General features: G+C 36.3%; 1 protein-coding gene across 1 annotated transcript; it reads left to right on the top strand.

Moving 5' to 3' along the window:
* LOC109850489 (pumilio homolog 1-like) lies at positions 12,259-21,668 on the top strand. Its single transcript, XM_020420501.1, is given in 11 exon segments — positions 12,259-12,462; positions 12,545-13,052; positions 13,054-13,116; positions 15,744-17,290; positions 17,510-17,651; positions 17,751-17,858; positions 18,250-18,462; positions 18,646-18,756; positions 19,895-20,089; positions 20,604-20,778; positions 21,335-21,668. Coding segments are annotated over 10 exon segments (3,063 nt in total). The 5' UTR covers positions 12,259-12,462; positions 12,545-12,581; the 3' UTR covers positions 21,373-21,668.

Raw genomic sequence — 21,724 nt, 5'->3', positions numbered from 1 at the left:
ACTCGTCCATTTGATCGGAGTAACCTATCGCGTGTTGGCATGATTTCCCAGGTATAACGTTATCATCCTCGGATGACAACGTTTCCTTCTGAGAGCAAACTGCCTTATTTGGACTTCCGAGAGTCACTCGCCTCGAAACACGCCTTTGTAGACATGAATTCTCAGCGGGCTCCCGAACTTCGATGCGCAAGGTAGTGCGCTTGGGTGCCGTAAACTCTTTGTCATGTTGAGGGTTGTGTCGACCCCCAGCATGTTGATTAGTTCGGAGCCTCTTCATCGGGCCCGAGCGTTCATGGACTTCGTTGCGCTCGTCGGGAATTGGACCGAGGCGCTCCAAGATTGACCTCCTTCCTCGGGATGGTTCGGGAGGTTGAACTCGTTTTGAAGGCTGTAAAGGTCGATCCTCGGCCTGACTCACCACTTTGGACTTTGGCCTCCATATTTTGTGAGTTAGTGGTGATTTCTTGGCTACTCCATTCTGCCACCTTCTACGGGCTTCTTGAACTTGAGCTCGTGCTTGTGCTGAGAGTGCGCGGCGCTTCTGAATGCGATCCTCCAGCGTTGAACGGTTCCGTTTGACACGGATCCATTCGTTCGTTGGTGGCTTGGAGGAGTTGCCATTCATTGGTTGTTGAGGTCGTTCGCCTCTTCTGTTCTTCAGATCCGTGTTGTAACGGATCCCGTCCACAGATTCCATTGCCTTTGCGATTTGTTTCGCAAGGCGCTGACGTTGCCTTTGGCGGGCTCTCTTTGAGAGAGTCACTACGCCCTCGGCAACGGAAGATTCGGCCAGAGCAGATCTGACCTGGTTGGAAGGAGAGATCTCACCCGATGCAGCTTCGGCATCAAACGGGGCGAGATCTTCGTTGGCAGCTTCAACTTCTTCGTACCAACGAAGTTTTCTCTTGGAAGAGAGCTTTGGAGACTTGGACTTGCGAGGGGAGGTGGATTCGGACGAGGATGACAGATACTCCTCGAACTTTTGTTGGTCGAATTCGTACTCGACCTCCTCCTCGACCGGGATCGGGATCCGCGGCTGCGACGCGACAGCTTCGGCAGTAAAGCTGTTGGCTCCCACTGTGGTCGCCAGATTGTTCGCGGGAAAAATCGTAGCTTTCTTCATTGTTGATATCATTGCTATCTCAGTTAACAACTTTATGCGTTACAAAGATCCGGTCTTTTTATAAGATCCGGTTACAATGAAAAATCAAAGAAAACAAAGTAAAGATTACAATTTTCCTTATTTGTCGAACTAATCGCGAGCTCCTGTTTTGCGGTCGCTCGCTTTGGTGGGTTCTTTGCCTGCGCCAACGCAGAGTTCAACCTGAGAACGAACGCAAAGTTCGTTAAAAATGAACGCAGAGTTCAACCTGAGTACGAACGCAATGTTCGACCTGAGAACGAACGCAAAGTTCGTTAAAAATTGAACGCAGAGTTCAACCTGGAGTACGAACGCAATGTTCGACCTGAGAACGAACGCAAAGTTCGTTAAAAATGAACGCAGAGTTCAACCTGAGAACGAACGCAAAGTTCGTTAAAAAATGAACGCAGAGTTCAACCTGAGAACGAACGCAAAGTTCGTTAAAAAATGAACGCAGAGTTCAACCTGAGTACGAACGCAATGTTCGACCTGAGAACGAACGCAAAGTTCGTTAAAAAATGAACGCAGAGTTCAACCTGAGAACGAACGCAAAGTTCGTTAAAAAATGAACGCAGAGTTCAACCTGAGTACGAACGCAATGTTCGACCTGAGAACGAACGCAAAGTTCGTTAAAAAATGAACGCAGAGTTCAACCTGAGAACGAACGCAAAGTTCGTTAAAATTGAACGCAGAGTTCATCCTTGAGTACGAACGCAATGTTCGACCTGAGAACGAACGCAAAGTTCGTTAAAAAATGAACGCAGAGTTCAACCTGAGAACGAACGCAAAGTTCGTTAAAAAATGAACGCAGAGTTCAACCTGAGAACGAACGCAAAGTTCGACCTGAGAACGAACGCAAAGTTCGTGAAAAAATGAACGCAGAGTTCAACCTGAGAACGAACGCAAAGTTCGTTAAAAAATGAACGCAGAGTTCAACCTGAGAACGAACGCAAAGTTCGTTAAAAAATGAACGCAGAGTTCAACCTGAGTACGAACGCAATGTTCGACCTCTGAAACCGCCGCCGTCAAACCCAAAAATCTTTGATTTTTATTTTCAAAACAGATCCAGAATTGGAAAAAAATTGAAGAAAAAAGCAAAGAAAAATCCAAAAAAGCGATTTTTTCAGTTACTGTTCATCCGGAAAAAAAAACTTTACTTTTCACCCGAAAAAAATTTTCGTTACTGTTCATCCGAACCCAAAAATTGAATCTTTAACCAGAGATTTAAGATCAAAAACCCAATAAAACTTAAATCCCTAAGAATTAATCAAGGTGGCTCTGATACCACTTGTTAGATCTACATCATAAACTTGAGATCTAAAACCATATAGCCATGATTAATTCAAATAGATTAACAAGGATCTAAAAAAGAGCGGAAGCTTATACCTGAATCCATTGCTTGATCTTGATTTTGGGTTTTGGATCTTCTAATCTTAGGGTTTCTCTAAAACCGAATTTCTCTCTTAGATGGGGTGAAGAGAATTAGAGAATGTATGTAACCCTAGGTTAGGGACCATAACCCCTTATTTATAGATGTTGTACTTTTGTAATTTAGCCCCTCAATAAATTACAATTACAACCTGGTATCTGCACATATAACCCCATGACTTATTTAAATACCAAATTAACCCAACTTAATTGATCACTTTAGTGGGTTATCCTGAAAGATAGCAATACACATTGATTAATCATATGTGCCCACAAATAGATTTATTAGATTAAATCCAACATGGAAAACTTAGAAAACCCCTCCATGTCAGTTTTTTAGCCCTCCACGTCAGCTTTTTTGTTTCCGTCCATTTCTTTGTGTCGCTTTGGTTCGCTCGAATGGAAGAGGGAAAACTCTGCTGAAATCGCCGCCAACTAAGATTTTTTTCCCTCTCCGATTTCCTTCCCCAACCAAGTAAAATTGATGAAAACTCTGCCACGTCAGATTTTTTCCCTTCTCTGCTTTGTTTACAAAAGTTTTCCTTTTTTCTATGCGAACCAAACACAAGAAAAATAAATACATTGGTTTCCCACCATTTTTTATGTGTGAACCAAAGCAAAACAATCTATTTATTGGAAAAGTTTGGAAAACTCAAAACTTGTGTTTCTTTACATGGAATTGTATTTCTCTATATCAAGGAAACGAACCAAACAGCTCCTAAGTGATGCGCCAAGAGAAAACAGTAAGGTAACCAAATTGAGATGAAGACAAGTATAAGAATCAATTGGAGTATGAAGCCATGTTACTGAGGGTAATTTGGCTGTGGACGGAAAAATAAACCCCTCATTTTTAACGGCTATCATTAAAAAAAAGAGAGAAGATCAAACTCGTAACTAGCTAAAATGAGGTAGAGAGTTAATTAGGACAAATTTTCAAAAGAGACCCATTTAGACTTTTATTCCCAAAAAACGATCTCATTCAAACAAAATTACAAAAACCGACATGGTTTCAGCCTAAGCGCTGAAACCAGGTCGATTTTTGGAAAAAAAAATCCGAAACTTCGCGGGAGTTGAACTCCCGTAAAGTTTAGTAGATCTGCTAAACTTCACGGGAGTTCAACTCCCTTGAAGTTCCGGATTTTTTTTTTTAAAACCGACATTTTTTGTAATTTTGTTTGAATGAGATGGTTTTGTTTTCTGATATTAAGTTCACAAATGAGTGTCTTTTAAAAATTTGTCCGAATTAATTAAGTTGAGATAAAAATAAATACAGGAACTAGTTTGAGAATTAAGCCGTACATAGTACAGGGGCCGAAGCAGCCTTTCGCTCGTGAAAGGTACTGAAAACTTCATCAGGGGGCGTTCATGTCGCCTTCAACTAGTATCAGCCACCAATAAGAGATGATGCCTGTCACGTGCTCTCTCTGGATGATGATGTTTAGTATTTTAACTCTATATATCGTATTCTTTAAAAAAAAAAAAATCCATCGTCTTAATTTAAAGGAAAATCTCTTCATCCTGCGTGTAAAGGCATTAGGCATCTTCCTCTGTAGCGAAACTTTTCTTTTTAAAATTTTTTTTGGGATGAAACTAAGGATCATGCGCCCATTGATCTCTTCTTATTTTATGGTCAAACATGAAAGTAGTCTTTTCAACAAACCGACTTGCTCAGCCTTTTCGTGGAGCATGGGTCCTACTCATGTTGGGTGTCAATATGTGATCCGCAAAATCCATTAAGGGCCCGTTTGGTTGGCTTCCTAAAAACCAAGAAAATGAAATCGGTACAAGGAAATCAATAAAATAATATTTCTATCCATTTCCATTCCTAAAACTCACCCACAACATCCAATAAAATATTATTTTTATCTTCTAACTCATCTTGTTTCGTCTCTTTTCTTACCTTTAAAAATAGAGTGGTGTTAGGGGCACACCCCCAACCACACCTCCCCTCTCATTCGCTACAGTACTCCGGGCCCCACTTGAGTTTTTAAATTTTAAAAACTCAAGTGGGGCCCGGAGTACTGTAGCGAATGAGAGGGGGAGATGTGGTTGGAGGTGTGACTTGGGGTGTGCCCCTAACATTTCTATTAAAAATAAACCAAGCACAAGAAACATGTCACATCATCCAACTCATTACATCTCATCTTATCCTATTTTTAAAAATCACACACACCATCCAATAATATTGTGACAACTCATCTCATCTCATTAAACATTCATTTCCATCTATTTCCTAAAAAAATAAAAAATAAATAAGAAATTGGTTTCCTTAAGTATGTATCACATCATCCAATAATATACCTCCAACTCATCTCATCTCATCTATTTTCTTATTTTTAAAAATAAACCAAACACAAACAACCTCAAAACATCATCCAATAATATACATCCAATTCATTTCCTTATTTTTTACCAACCAAACAACCTCAAAACAAGTTTTTTTAAAAATCACTCACATCATCCAATAATAAGGTGACAACTCATCTCATCTCATCTCCTATTCTATAATTTCCTTCTTTTTTAAACCAACCAAACAACCTCAAAACAATTATTATAGGAAATAAGTTTCCTATTCTTTAATTTCCCAAAAATTTTTGCGAAACGAACAGCCCCTAAGATCACTTTGACAAACTACTCAAACTAAGAATATAACTTTTGATTCTATTTTGAGATAAGTTAATTTTATTTTGATCTATCAGAAATGTCGACCACAGCAGAAAGTATTATAGGAAGGTTTTTGGCCAAGAAAACACAGGGGAATATTGATTTAGCTTTTCCCAAACAAGATTATTCTCAAAATCAAATCAGAATAAATCTAAGTCTCATTCCGAACAAGTCATTAGAGTATAAAACCATACCACTCAATCCCCGTCACAACTTTAATTTTTTGATATAGTGAAGACATTTTAAACATAGTAGCATAGCAATTCAAATACATTTTTCGACCGTCGCGTATTTGAATCAGATTTTACAAAAACAATGCAATCCTCTTGCCGGTTATAAAGCGATACTCAAAATCACTATTACTCATAATTCTGGTCAGGATTTTTACAGCTAGAAACCATGGGTGGATCTAGGACCCATGGGGAAGTGTGGGGGCAGTAAATTAGAAATAAATAAAATATAAATCCACTAAAATAAATTCATTGATACATTCCAACATTAAAAAAAAAGTATATTTTACAATTGTTCTTGATGAGTGTGTATATATCTCAATCTTTGTACAACCAAGTAATATTCCATCGTCTTAAAATATCTGTATTTTAATATAAGTAACTAAACGATCATTCAACCAACAATCTCTCATTCGATCGCATATGCATAAACACAGCCCGTATCAAAATCTACTGCAATTAGTGAAAAATCAATTATATTTAATAAAATGATATTATATTTAAAATACATGTCATGAAAATAAAAAGTATAGTTTATTTAAACCTGCAAGTAAATTATAAGAGCATCTCCAACAACTTCCCTATTTTATTGTTTTGGAGAATTTTAGGTTTTTTTTTTGGTGCAACAGAATCCTCATCCCATTCCCCAAAATAGTGATGGATGAGAAAAAAAGGGAGTTTTCCCCAAATCTGGGGCATTCTTTAAATATTTGGGGAGAGATTTGTCATAAATGTATCACCTTCTTCAAAACGGGACGGATGAGAAAATAAATATAAAACAAAATCTGTAATTACAAAAAAAAGTCATGGGGGCAGTTCCAATGCATAAGAGCATCCCAAAATAGGGATGTAGAATATTTTTATTATTGTAATAAATACAGAATTCTTCAAAATGGGGAAACTGTTGGAGTTGGAGCAAAAATAAATTGAATAATTAACTTTTGCTTCCCTATTTTGTAGAAATTTTTGGAAAAACTGTTGGAGATGCTGTAATGAAACTAAATTTCAAATCGTCCCACATTGTGGTATATGTGGCTCCGCCGATGCTAGGGACTACTAATTGCGATCAAGAAAACACACCACCCACTATTGAATTTGTTTTTTAGCCCCTCGAAATCACGTCTCATGTTGTAAAACCATCATTTTCTGTAAGAAATGTTATTATTATTATTTTTGGTATGTGGGTGCAAGAGCGAACAGAAACATACAATACAACAGTATCGGGCAGAGGTGGTGGGTCCCACGTCAGAGCACGCGAAAAAATACTGAAACGTATTGCGGATATAGATTCGCGCCTTGGTCCGTGACGTTATAAGAAAGCGGCCCGCGAGAGACTCCGGCCCAGTTTAGAATTTCCTCCTCTCTCGATCTATTGTGTAATAAATGTATTGAAAAAGGTTGCTTACGTTCATCAGACACATTTATCATATATATAGTTATGGGATTATTAAAAGCTCAGCACGAGACACCACCCAACGCATTTAGACCACGTGCGCACCAAAAGGAAACCCCCCGCTGCAGCGATTACGTCATTAAAATTCCCTTTAATTTCAATTTAGGAGGGTAATAAATAAAATGTCCCTTGAAACTTGATCTTGTCTTAACCTACATAAAGAAAAACGTCCGGCAAGCATTTACTTATCTTTTAAGCATCTTTATTCTACATAAATTTGGCGCTCCCCATGTTTTGTGTTAAAAGTAAGGGAGAGAATAATTGCTAAGTCTTATGATAAAAAATGGCGAGTCCGTAATTTAATGATAGACACGTATTTCTCGCACTAAGTAGTTCTGTTTCATGTCAAATTAACGAAGTCACATACAAGATACAATAATAACTAAATCTTTATTTCAAAATTTTGAATGTATCTTGTGCTATATAATATTATAATGTTTTAGATAAAAAAAAAACAAATATAGTGCTTAATTGGTATGGTGGAAGAGAGGAGGGCTAAAAGCCTAACAAAGGCAAAAACTTTGCATCTGTCTAAAAGTATTTGGAAATACTTCAGGGGTTCTTGCTTATATGCCTCTCAAGGTTTTTTTATATTTGCAATCTTATCCTAAAATTTTGGTACTTGCATAATTATCGCGTCTACAATTATCTCTTATTGATCTTCTATACCCCTCCCGCTTAGCAAATTTAGTCTTCAAATAACAAATTGTTGCGAACCCGTAGGAAAATATCGTAAAATTTTGACATTGCCTTTTTTAAAAATAAATATTGTTATGTTGGAGGCCTAGAAAGATCAAGTGTGTGATTTCTGGGAGCAATGAGGGGACAAATTTGCAAATATGGATACTTTGAGAGGTATATCTGCAGAAAAGCCCGGAAACTTAGCTAGCTACAGAAACGTATACACATTCGTTAGTGAATCCCAACCTTCCATCCAAAGCTAAACAAACGGCTCAATCTGACGGTTCTCCTCTCTCCACATGGACCACATTGATCACCCGCAAAAATATCTCAAATTTTATTTTTCAAGTCAATATACGCGGCAAAAAGACGCAGTATTTGAGCAAGTATTTAGTATTTTACTCACCGAATCCCTCCGATGGATACACAGCCAGCCCCTGTCCTGTCCCTTTCGCTACGAACAAACCCTTGAATCTAAGCACGCGCCCTCTGCACGGGTGTATCCATCCTCGCCTACGTGGCACCCAAGTATTGTTCCTAAACCCAACGTTTGAGTCTAATTTATTCCGCAATCCACCACGTTCCATCTCTCATTTTAAATCTCATATCTCAATATCGAATTATTTTTAGACCCACCTATTTCCTCCGTATCGCGCCTACAATAAGTTCAACCCGAGTTATGCATAAAAGTTCTTATTTCTCATTGATTGCTGTATTTTGGTAGTTATAATCTAGATCTAATTTGTTATATAGGGGCTGTTTGGTTCGTTTCCTTGATATAGGGAAATGCAATTCCATGTAAAAAAATACAAGTTTTGAGTTTTACAAACTTTTCCAAAAAATAGATTGTTTAGCTTTGGTTCGCACATAAAAAATGGTGAGAAACCAATGTATTTATTTTTCTTGTGTTAGGTTCGCATAGAAAAAAAAAGAAAACTTTTGTAAACAAAGTAGATAAGGAAAAAAAAAGCTGACGTGGCAGAGTTTTCATTAATTTTACTCGGTTGGGGAAGGAAATCGGAGAGGGAAAAAAATCTGAGGTGACGACGATTTCAGCAAAGTTTCCCCTCTTCCATCCGAGCGAACCAAAGCGGCACAAAAAAATGGACGGAAACAAAAAATCTGACGTGGAGGGCTAAAAATCTGACGTGGATGGGTTTTCTAAGTTTTCCACCCCTTATAATAGCGAACCAAACAGCCCCTATATTTAAAAGGGATGGAATAGTATATCAAGATAATTTAAGTTAAGAGTTTTTCATGCGCTTGGCAAGAGACTTATTTCTTTGCATTTGAATGGACTAGGAAGTTAGGAAATTTTTGATTTAAAAAAAAAACGCTACTTTGTGACAATTTCATTTTAGAGATTTGGGGGTTTGTGTCGATGAATTAAAGGGCTGTTTGGTTCCCTGTTTTTAAGGGAAAGTTTCTCTTGAAAACCTGCTAAAAATGTCAAATATCATTTTTTGACAGGCTTTCAGCCAAAATCATCTTTTTTAGAGGTGATTTGAATTGAAAGCCTGCCAAAAAGTGACACTTTGATAGATTTTTAATAGAAAAAATTCTAACCAAACAGTCCCTAAAATGCAGTTCGAAACATTTGCCTTTACTTTAGCGACTTTGTGAGAATTAGTGTTTGCATGTGCAATCAAATAAAAAAGAATTTATATTTTAGTGCAAATTCTCTTTAAAAACCTTTTGCTATCAAATAATATTTTGAGTATGAGTTTTTTGAGATTCGTACTGAAATAAATTCCTAGACGCAAGCTAAGAAGCAAACAACCCTAGTAGTTGATTTTAAAGGCTACGTGGGATCAGTAATAACTCAGGCAAAACTATGGGTTTGCAACTAAAAATATTTATAAACAAATTACCTCGCAATGTGCACCCCGCTATCACCCACCACCACCTGGCCTACTCTCCTTCGACCTGTTATCGACCCCTCAACAATGAGGAATTTTTCAAAACAGTCCTAAAAAGATTTTTATTTTTCAAAATCAATCCGTTTTTTTTATTTATCAAAATCGATCCACTTTTTACCACGTGAGCTTAATGACGTTCCTAAACAGTCAGGGTTAAACATAAAAATTTCGGATTTAAAGGTTTTAATTGGGGTTTAACACCCTCTTAAACAGTCGGGGTTGCCAACCCCGACTGTTTAGGAACTTCATTAATGGGGTGTTTGTTTTGTTTTTTTTTTGGGATATAGGATGGATTTCAAGTTTTGGGATGTAAAAAGTGCTCTTTTTGAGTTTTGGGATTCCATAAAATTTGTTTGTTTCAAAATTAATTTTGGCATATTGAATCCCTAAATTATAAACAAATAATATATTTTTAGGATTTGTGAAATCCTCTCTTTTGTTTTGTCCTTTTTTTGGGATATAAGGTGGATTACAAGGTTTTTGGGTTTTAGAATTCCATAAACCATGTTTGTTTCACAACCAATTTTGGGATATTGAATCCCCAAATAATAAAAAACTATTATATTTTAGAATTTGTGAAATTCTACAATTGAGAGAGGATGTAGGTTGGATATTGATGTATTAATGCTAATAATATAAGATTAATATATTATATATAATATTATAATAATATAATATTTAATATAATACATCTATTCCTCTATAATAATAGGAGGACCCAAGAATCACTGTTCATGCTATAGTAAATGCTGCAGTAAATTACTGTAGCATTATATATATATAATATTATATAATATATATATTACATATATATTTATATATACATATATTAATAAATATTATTTATAATATGTAATAATATTATGTATATAATATAAGATATATATATAATATATTCAATTTTATATAATATAATATATATAAATAATATATTATATTATATATAATAAATAATAAATAGTTATATAGTATATATAATATAGAATAATTTATAATATAATATTATAATCATCTATATATATAATAATCTATATCCTAATATATCATCCCCATATTATATTATAATATATATATTATTTCTTATATATATTATATATCATGTATCCTGTTCATGCTACAGGTAAATTAATGTAGCATAAATATTACATAATTATAATATATTTGATATTATATTATATATATATATACTATATATATATATAGTCAGTATATACTATATATATATACCTATATATATATATATATATTATTATATATATATATATTACTATATATTATATATATTACTATATATATTATATTATATATATGTATAATATATATATATATATATATATATATATATATATAGTATATATATATATATATAATATATATAGTTAATAGGGTGATATATATATATATACTAATATATATATAGTATAATATTATATATATATATATATTATATGATAATTTTATAATAAATAAAATTTAATAGTATTCCAAATCCCAAAATATTGATGAAACAAACAAAATATTACATATTATAGTATTCCAAATCCCAAAATATTGATGAAACAAACATAATATTACAAATTTTGGTATTCCAAATCCCAAAATATTGATGAAACAAACAAAATTTTAGAGATCCCAAAAACCCACAAAAAAATTTATGGATTTCAAATTCTATGGTGAAATCCATATCCATAAATTTTGGGATTTGAAACAAACACCCCCTAAGTCTACGCGGCAAAAAAGTGGGTCGATTTTGATAAATAAAAAAAAATCGGATCCATTTTGAAAAATTAAAATCTGTTTGGAGCTGTTTTGAAAATTTGTTCCCACAACGATCTTAATATTTGCATAAGCCCCCAAATTCCGTACATTAACGACGATATTTCTATTTCCGGCATTTTAGTTGCTATTAAGGGCCCGTTTGGTTGGTTTCCTAAAAATCAAGAAAAGGAAATCGGTACAAGGAAATCAATAAAATAATATTTTTACCCATTTCCATCCCTAAAACTCACCCACAACATCTAATAAAATATTATTTTTATCTTCCAACTCATCTCATTTCATCTCCTTTCTTACATTTAAAAATAAACCAAACACAAGAAATGTGTCACATCATCCAACTCATCACAACTCATCTTATCCTATTTTTAAAAATCACACACATCATCCAATAATATTGTGACAACTCATCTCATCTCATTAAACATTCCTTTCCATCCATTTCCTCAAAAAAAAAACAAGAAATTGGTTTCCTTAAGTACGTGTCACATCATCCAATAATATACCTCCAACTCATCTCATCTCATCTATTTTCCTATTTTTAAAAACGAACCAAACACAAACAACCTCAAAACATCATCCAATAATATACCTCCAATTCATTTCCTTATTTTTTTAACCAACCAAACAACCTCAAAACAATTTTTTTTTTAAAATCACTCACATCATCCAATAATAAGTTGACAACTCATCTCATCTTATCTCCTATTCTACAATTTCTTTCTTTTTTAAACCAACCAAACAACCTCAAAACAAATATTATAGGAAATAGGTTTCCTATTCTTTGATTTCCCAAAAAAATGGCCAAACGAACAGCCCCTAACCCTCCTCTAAATCCTGCAATAAAAACCCTAACAATTCTTGCCAGAACAAATCTACGTCCTGGATCAATCTCGACCGGTCGTTTCTCGATCCAACGGATGAGATCGCTAGACTGCCTTGCTTATCAACCTCCTCTCGCTGTCTCAGTTCAGTCACTGTTCCCCTTTCTCCTCTATACACTCTTTATTGCTGCTTCCCTTCTAATGGCGAAATCGATCGCCGATCGCCGACATTCTGAGCTGAAATCGCTGAAAAGATCTCTCCTTTTTGCTTCCTCCTATTGATTTGTAATCGATTTCGGTGTCAGCTGCCGGTTTCTGGTTGAATCCATGGATTGAGCTGGAAAAGGTACGATTTTGTTCGAATTAAGCCTGGTTTGTTCCGGCTCCTGGGCCGCTTTCTATACTAACCGTCTCTTTACTCTTTATAGATTCTTCTTTCTTCATCGTTTCCTTTCTATTTTTGGGATGGTAACTGAGAGAGGTTCGATGAAAATGCTGATCGGAAACGGTAGCGAAGGGTTTAATGCCGAGGACTTAGGGCTGCTTCTTCGAGAGCAGAGGAGGCAGGAATCCATCGATCGAGAAAGAGAGCGGGAGCTGAACATGTACCGAAGCGGTTCTTGCCCTCCAACGGTCGAAGGATCACTGAACGCGATCGACGGGATCAAGAACGAGCTGTTGACCGAGGAGGAGCTCCGATCTGATCCAGCTTACCTTTCGTATTACTATTCCAATGTGAATTTGAACCCTAGGTTGCCGCCTCCGGTGATGTCGAAAGAGGATTGGAGGTTTGCTCAGAGGCTTCAAGCTGTTGGGAGCTCGAGAACTCGGAAGAGTAATAATACAGTAGATAATGGCGAGGGGAGCGGCTCACGGTTCTCGACGCAACCCGTGTTTAAGCCAAACATAGAAGAGAAGGCAGAGTGGCGGGATAAGGAAAGGCGATGGGTTGATTGGGTTATCGCTTGGTCGACAGAAGAGTTTTGCTGATCTCTTTCAGGTGATATACACTGGCAATGATTATTCTTATTTGTTGTCTAAACTTTTGGTTACATCAAAATATGATCTTTCCTGTGCCCAATGAGGGGTTGATCTTTATTGCTTATTGTTGACTGACATTGTTATTCTTCTCTAATTCTTTTATTTGGATGGTGTCTTGCATTAGATTGTGGAATAATGTCCTCTTATGTGTTTTTTTGTTATGAGGAACGTGATGGCAAGAGGCCAAAATTTGATTTTTTTTCTTCTCCTCCCACAACTTTAATGTTGTCGAACTCTGTTCGGATTGGTTTTGTAGGATCTTTATTTTGTTTAGTTGCATTTGCACGTGAACCATTTCAAATAGACGTGAATGCGGTAAATCTGTCTTTTTTATGGTTTATTACTTATTTTCATTTTTCGCTTTTTAATATTTTATCATAACGTCTAGTAGGGGAAAATTTGTGCCTATTGATTTTCATACGGAGCTGGATAAACTAAATCGCTTTTTATGGTTGATGTTTATTTTTCTATTTCATTTCTGCCTTCTACTATATATCATAAGGTTAAAGTGTTGCTCGTTGTTGTTTTTTACGTGATTCTGTTCGTTGCTTTGTTTTGTGACATTGCTGTTGCTGGATGTGCATGTAGTTTTGGGTTTAAAACTATGTCTAGGGTCTCTGTCCATGAAGTTTAAATTCCTGTAAAGCCAAGGGTCTCCATCTGAGACATATCATTGTCTGATTTCAAAATTTTAATGTCGTAAACATCTTTTCCTCATTATGACTATTAAATTGAAACATTTAAGGGCTTACTTCTTCTGCATGCTCATTAGTAATCCATTGGATGTATTTTCAATCCCTTTCTTTCAGCTGTTCCACTTGCATATCATCCGATATGTGGTATTGTTGCATGATTGCTGTAACCAGTCTATAGGAGCAGAGGCAAGAAAATAAATAATACCCCGAGCAAAGAAACTTTTCTCTTATGTATTGCCTGCTAGGTCAACGAACTTAATAGGATATGGGCACCTTTATTTGTAGGACTCAGTGTTTTTCTTCAAATCTATTTTTAATTCTCTCATTCTGCTTGGGGCACAGTAATACCCATGTCATATTGGATAGTACTCGTGTTCAAATTATAACTATGATAGTTCTAGTCCTTCATATATAATTTAAACTTAGAAACTTTATCCGTGGTAAGCTATAACAAGCTAAGATTTCTTCCAAAAAATAATGAAGCTTTTTTCTTGTGGTCAGTTATGGAATCCTTCCTAATTGTTTTCATCTAGATTCTCTTAAGCCTACGTCTGAACCTCTCCATTATTCGTACATGAAATAGCCAACATGACACCTTTTCCCACTAATTAGTACATTAAATTACCAACAGATTTTAAAATAGCTGTATTAGACGGCTGGCTTCTAATTACTCTGATTAGGAATGCATTATTGCATTTATGGTTAACTAAAAGAACAGACCTACTGCACAAAGGAGTAGGAAGGTGAGCTCTGATCAGATCCAACACATTTCTTTCTAAGTTCCATAGTTTTGCTTTCTGTTCGATTCATTCATTTTTAGTAAGGAGTGCATGTTTGCATGTGCTAACTTTCTTTAATCCTTCATGACTACATAACTGTTTTGTTATCTATGAACATTTCCTGATTCACATGTTGAGTCTGTGATTTTTATATCCCTATAATTTTAATTAGTTGGTAATGTTTGTAATATGAACTGTAAGTACACATACCTTGCCAAAGTTCCTAATCATTATACCAAAACTTCAAAGTTATGGTGAGGGTACCCTGCAGGTTGAGCGCCTTTTTTGTCGGCTGAAACTTGGATTCACGCAGCGGTGTGAATTTTTTTTAATCCGCTTTAAATTTGTGGTCAGTGGGATGTGAACCTGAGTTGTTTGATATCATGTCAAAGTCCCTAACCGTTACACCAAAACTCCAAAGTAGTGGTGATGGTTGAGGATTATAGTTTTATATTAATTCTAACATACATATTTGAAGTCTCAGTCATCAAGTGAAAAGTGCTAAAAAAGCTTTAAATTGTGTCTTAAGCTGGCCATAACTTTGTTGTTGTTGGTTGGTTATTGGTTCACCTAGGATTCTGTTTCCTGAGCTTCTGTTACAACATCGACAAAAGTCATATAGTGTTAAAGGTTTGACTTCAACCCTGATTGCATGATGCACAGAAATTTAGGTAGCTCGAAAATTTTGGGTGATTCTTGCTTACGTTTTTTTCTTATATTTGAATTTAGACCAGAAACAATAGTTATCTGCATTGCAAATATGACCCTTGATGAATCCGTAATCTGATTTCCTTCTTCACGCATGTTGAGAATTCTTGATTCCATGAGTAAAACCATTTGGGAAATAGTTGCTGTTACTGTCATTTTGAGTTCTAGTTTCTAACATCCACTTGCTACACAGAGTTCCTTATCTTTCTTAATTTGGTCATGGAAGACCCCTGATGCATCTGTTTCCTCATTAATACTTCAGGACTGTCCTAAGATCTTTAGCATATCCATCAGTTTTGTTCTTTGTTCTTTTTGTTTATTTCACAAATTTCCATTGACATGAAGTGCCATTGAGAATTTAATGCTTTCTCTTGTAAATTATTGCTGAAACTTGGCTACTTCAGGATGACCTGGGTCAATCAAATTCCATCTTGCGCCCTCCGTCTCGCCCCTCAAGTCGCAATGCTTTTGACAACTGCGTCGAACCATTACGCTCTTCTGAATGTCAGATGAGTTTCCGTCCTGAGATTGGACCTGTTGATAGCCTTTGTCCTGGTGGCAATGTCCAAACTGTGGGTGGTGTTCAAAAAAATAGTCTGTCTGCATCTCAAACATTTGCCTCGGTTTTGGGTTCATCTCTTTCAAGAAGTAATACTCCTGATGCGCAGCTAGTGGCAAGGACTCCTAGTCCTTGTCTTCCACCTGTAGGCACGAGGATTAGCAACAGTAACATGAAAAATAATAATGGCTCTCACTCTTTCAACAGGACGTCATCAGGTATAATGGAATCAGATGATCTAGTGTCTGCTTTGTCCGGAATGAACTTGTCAACTGTTGAACCTATAGAGGATGACTTCATTACTCAGTCAAAACTCCAAGAGGAAATTGAGGAACACCAGAATTTTCTCTTTGGAATGCAAGGTGGACAAAACCAGGTTAAGCAGAATAATTTCTTGAAACCTTCTGAAAAGACACATTTAAACGTGCTATCTAATTCTCAATCAACAAGGACTTCATACTCTGACTTGGCTAGGAATTCTGGAGGACTAGGGGACCGAAACAGTTCAACTATGAGGTCAAATGGGCAAGTTGAACTCCAGAGGACTACTCTTTCTCCTGCCAACTCATATTCGAAAGCCGCTTCTGCTTCTTTTCTTGGCAGTCCAGGTGGCTCCCCTGCTCATTATAAAAATATTAACAGCGTCGGTGCAGATTTTACAGGTTATGGACTGAGTGGTTATTCCATTGATCTAGCCTCACCTCCAATGATGGCAAATCATATTGGCATGGGTAACTTTCATCCTCTTTTTGAAAATGCTGCACTTGCATCTCCGATAGGTTCACCTGGTATGGACTCTAGGGTGATGGGAGGTTTTTCTTTGGGGCAAAACCTGAATGGAGCTGGAGATCTGCAAAATCTCAACAAAATTGGCGCAGCAGCTACGCTTCAGATGCCGCTTGCTGATCCCCTTTATGTTCAATACTTGAGATCAGCAGAGCATCTTGCTAGTAATTTTGGTGATCCTTCCTCTGATCAAGGTTATATGGGCAGCAACTCATATTTAGATTTGCTTGCAATCCAGAAACAGTACCTTGGGTCTTTGCTTCCACCACAAAAACAGTATGGTATGCCCTTTATCGGTAAATCTACCGGTCTGAATCATGGTTATTATGGAAATCCTGCTTTTGGTTTTGGCATGACTTATCCAGGAAGTCCTTTGGCAAGCCCTGTTCTTCCTGGTTCCCCTGGTGGACCTGGCAGCCCTCTTAGGCTTGGTGAGCGCAGTATGCGTTTTCCTTCTGGCATGAGAAACTTAGCTGGAGGCTGGCATTCAGATGCTGGAGGCAACATCCATGACAGCTTTGCATCATCACTTCTAGAGGAATTCAAGAGCAACAAGACAAAAAGTTATGAGCTTTCTGATATTGCAGGCCATGTTGTTGAGTTCAGGTAGAAATGAAAAATATGCAGGCATTACGATCTCTGTGCTTTTATGTTCTGATTTTACTCCTTAATGGCTATAGCTACCACTTACATTGTCCTTGGTATTTGGATGTATGAGTTAACAACTAACATCTCAATACTTGACTGATATTGTTGCCATCTTTGAACCTTTCTGTCGTAAAATCCTTTATATATACTTGTTTTTTTTTTGGTGTTTGATTCCAGTGCTGACCAGTATGGGAGCCGATTCATTCAGCAAAAGCTTGAAACTGCATCAACTGCAGAAAAAGACATGGTTTATGATGAAATCATGCCTCATGCATTCTCCTTGATGACGGATGTATTTGGGAATTACGTGATTCAAAAGGTATCTTGATTCTACTTGCAATGTAATATTGAATGCTTGCTTGCAATAAACCCTTACGGGTTTGTTCATTTCGGTCACTGACTGCTAGCTTTTTTGCAGTTTTTCGAGCATGGATCTGCTGCTCAGAGAAGAGAATTGGCTGATCAGCTTAATGGGCATGTATTAACACTCAGCCTTCAAATGTATGGCTGTCGAGTGATCCAGAAGGTACAAATGTTTTAGCTTTGTACTTCCTGCATATTTTTATACCCTTCCCCTGTAAGGGAAGGATATCTAACTAGCCAAGTAAATGAGTTTATCACAGCTCTCACAAGTAAAACTCAGCGGTCACTACTTCAAATGGTTTGAAAGTGGAGAAAATTACTTCGCACTCTGAGCTCCCTTTTTTTAGTGTAACAGTTGAATTATAGAACAACTCTACGATTTTCATGAGCATATTTAAAAGTATTGTTAACTCCTATTTTCCTTATTGTTATTCTGATCCCAAATTTTCTTCTTTAATGATACCGGTATAATTTGTACCCACCATTATTCTTTTGGCATTGTTTAGCTTTTGCATGTCTGATCTTACCTAATATACATGTCCTGGTCGGTGCAGGCAATAGAAGTTGTTGATTTGGATCAACAGACAAAAATGGTAGGAGAGCTTGATGGCCATATCATGCGTTGTGTGCGTGATCAGAATGGGAATCATGTTATTCAAAAATGCATCGAGTGTATCCCTCAGGATGTCATTCATTTTATTGTCTCATCCTTCTACAATCAAGTCGTAACTTTATCTACCCATCCATATGGTTGTCGTGTCATACAGGTTTGAATCACTAAATTTCTAAGTTCATACTTGCAGATGCATAGGTTCATATATATCAGGCTAGATTTCATGTACTAAATGAACTTATTTTGTCTTTAATTTTCATTTACATGTGAATGATTGGGTGCATGTTTCATTATGAAAAAAAATAATTGACTTGATGAATTTTTCTGGTTAATGCAGCGAGTACTGGAACATTGTGATGATCCAAAAACTCAGCAGATCATGATGGATGAGATTTTGCTAAGTGTCTGCATGCTGGCGCAAGACCAGTATGGCAATTATGTTGTTCAGGTCAGTCTTCAAAGGTTCCTATACCATCAGTTGATTCCTGACACTTATTACCTACTAGGAGTCTGGGACATGCAAACTTCATAAGTTAATAATAGTTGACGTGGGACTATTATGAATCAAGCTAGTGAATGCACCTTACATGCAATCTAGCTTCTTGACTGTTACTTGGTGACAACAATTTACCTGAGAACTGGTCGAAGTTTCTAAATTTTATCTGTTATTGGTTGCAAGAAGACAATAGACTCATATAGAAGGCTATATCCCATAATTTGTACTTTCTAAATTTCTGTGTTTTTCTAAATAAAATGTTATTCCAGTAATATAGGGTATACACTTGTAATTGAGGGTATATACTTGTAATTAATGATAATAGTTATGATCTAGGCCATTTCCAAACTCTAAAAATACTGAAATGTGTCATCGCTCTTATAAAACGATTCTGTTTCTAATTCTGTGCAAGAGTAAGGTAGACATGAGTCTTCTGTGGGTGAACATATTGCATGCAACTCCAAATTTTGGAGAACTTCCATATTGTATGCAGTCTGTATGCAACAAGTATAGGCTATATACTTTTAAGTAACTGATGATAATAGTGACGGTCTAGGTCATTTCCAAACTTCAAGAAGTACAGACACTGAAATGTAAGATCACTCTAATACAACGGTTCTGTTTTTATTTCTGTACTAAACTAAGGTAGAAATGAGTCGTCTGTGGGTGATCATTATGCATACAACTTCATAAGTTTGAGAACTTCCATATTGTGTGCAGTCTGTGTGGAAACAGATTAGTGCAAGGAAAGATAGGAGGAGCGAAAATAAGTTGGCCTGCTTTGGGAATTTACAAATTACAAATAAGGCTGTTTTAGCTATATGATAATGCTAAGTATTGATTCTAGATAGCATAATTGTCGATGTAGAAAGGTGGACAGATTTCTAAGAATTCCGGATTTAGGATCACTCCAAATATGTGTAGTATGCACACTGCTTATGTTACCTGTGCTGGTAATGTTGGTAGATGCTCTTGTTCTAGTTCTATATGCCTTTGTTACCTACCTCTTGTTTGTATATTTGAGGTTCATATGCGCATTGATTAACTATGTTTTTAGGAAAGTTTTATGACAGTGCTCATATTGAAACAGCATGTGCTGGAGCATGGAAAGCCTCATGAGCGATCTGCTATCATCACAAAATTAGCTGGCCAGATAGTTCAAATGAGTCAACAAAAGTTTGCTTCAAATGTTGTTGAGAAGTGTTTAACCTTTGGTGGTCCAGATGAACGTCAGATTTTGGTCAATGAGATGCTTGGGACAACTGATGAAAATGAGCCCCTTCAGGTATGATTGATTCTTCTATCCAGTCTTTTGCAGGTTCTTTAATAATTCTGTATCTTCCTTATTCTAAGAAAATGGGCGACAAACTCTTCAACTGAAAGGCATTTGTTTTATTTGGTTACTTGCTGCTTTGTTCATTTATCTATTTTCGGATCTGCACTGTTTGCAGACCTATCGTGCACTTACATGTACACGATTTAGCTTACTATCGCTTCAGTCAAGAAATGTTCTTTGTCTCATCATAATAAATTTGTTCTGCATGAAGTTGATGATGATAGGTTGGCATTTGTTTTCAATTAAACATTCTCTCGAGATATAACTGCTGGATTCCTCTAAATGCTGATGAAATGTAGGTCTAAATATTTTACTGAACTGCGGGCTATATATTTGTACTGGTCAAACAGGTTTAAAATTTGAGGCTGTAGTGATAAATACCTGCTATTTACATTCAAGTTTTGAACCTTAAAAGTGCACTGTTATACTTAACTGCTGATGGAAGTGGTGGGTCTCTGTGCAGGCTATGATGAAAGATCAGTTTGCTAATTATGTTGTACAGAAAGTTCTGGAAACATGCAATGATCAGCAAAGGGAATTGATCCTTTCGCGAATAAAGGTCCACCTGAATGCATTGAAGAAATACACTTACGGAAAGCATATAGTTGCACGTGTAGAGAAACTTGTCGCAGCCGGAGGTATGTACACCTATTATTCTAGCTCTTTTTGTGCAAAAAAGGACACGAAAATGGCACTTAAATACCCTGTTGCCTTTCATTACCTTTTCACTTTAGTACCCTAAAGCTGTAAGAAGTGACACTTCAATACCCAAAGTTGTATAATTCTAGCACTTTAATGACCTAAAAATGGTACGTTAGTACGTTTTGTTAGTCGCACATGAGAATATTCGGAGGAATATTCCCATATGATTAGGGCATAACATTTTTGTAATTGTATTGACCCCGTTTATTGTCATATTTATTGCTATACTTAGCATCCCATCTTTTTATTAAACTCTACCTTCATTTCTATGGAGGGTCTTTTTTGTCATAACATGTTTTCTTAACGGCGTTTACTATATTCTAATGGTAGATAGCTTAGGGTATTTATTCGCTACTTTTTACAACTTAGGGTATTTAAGTGTAAACATGGTGAAACAATAGGGTATTTAAGTGCCATTTAGCGTTAAGTTTCTCAAATTTTGTTTTATTATTTTGTATTTACAAGCTATGATTAATAATTTAGTACTTGCAGAAAGGAGAATTGGAGTTCAGTCCTCATATACCTCCTAGAAGGCAGTAGGAAAAGAAGATGTACAGCTAACCGAGGCCTAGTGTGTGTGAGCTCCCTTTTTCGTCTCTCTCTCTCTCTCTCTCTCTCTCTCTCTCTATTTTAGATATGTACAAGCTGATTGAAAATAAAATAGTTGCTTGTGCTAAAACTTGTACATTCTGTAGTTTGCGTTATAGTAGGCTGAGGCTCAGAATATGAACACAGCTGATGCCATTTCAGATGAGATAAAGTGCCTGTATAAGTCATTAGCTGAGTGTAAAGAAAAAAATGGTAAAGAAAGATGCCTTGTAGTGAATATGTTAGCGAGACTGTACAAATGTCAGCGATGTGGAGAGCCGTCAGTTGTTAAGG

This window comes from Asparagus officinalis, chromosome 7 (assembly GCF_001876935.1).
Source record: "Asparagus officinalis chromosome 7, Aspof.V1, whole genome shotgun sequence".
In the NCBI taxonomy this organism is placed as follows: Eukaryota; Viridiplantae; Streptophyta; class Magnoliopsida; order Asparagales; family Asparagaceae; genus Asparagus; species Asparagus officinalis.
This window is presented reverse-complemented; position numbering and strand designations above follow the sequence as displayed.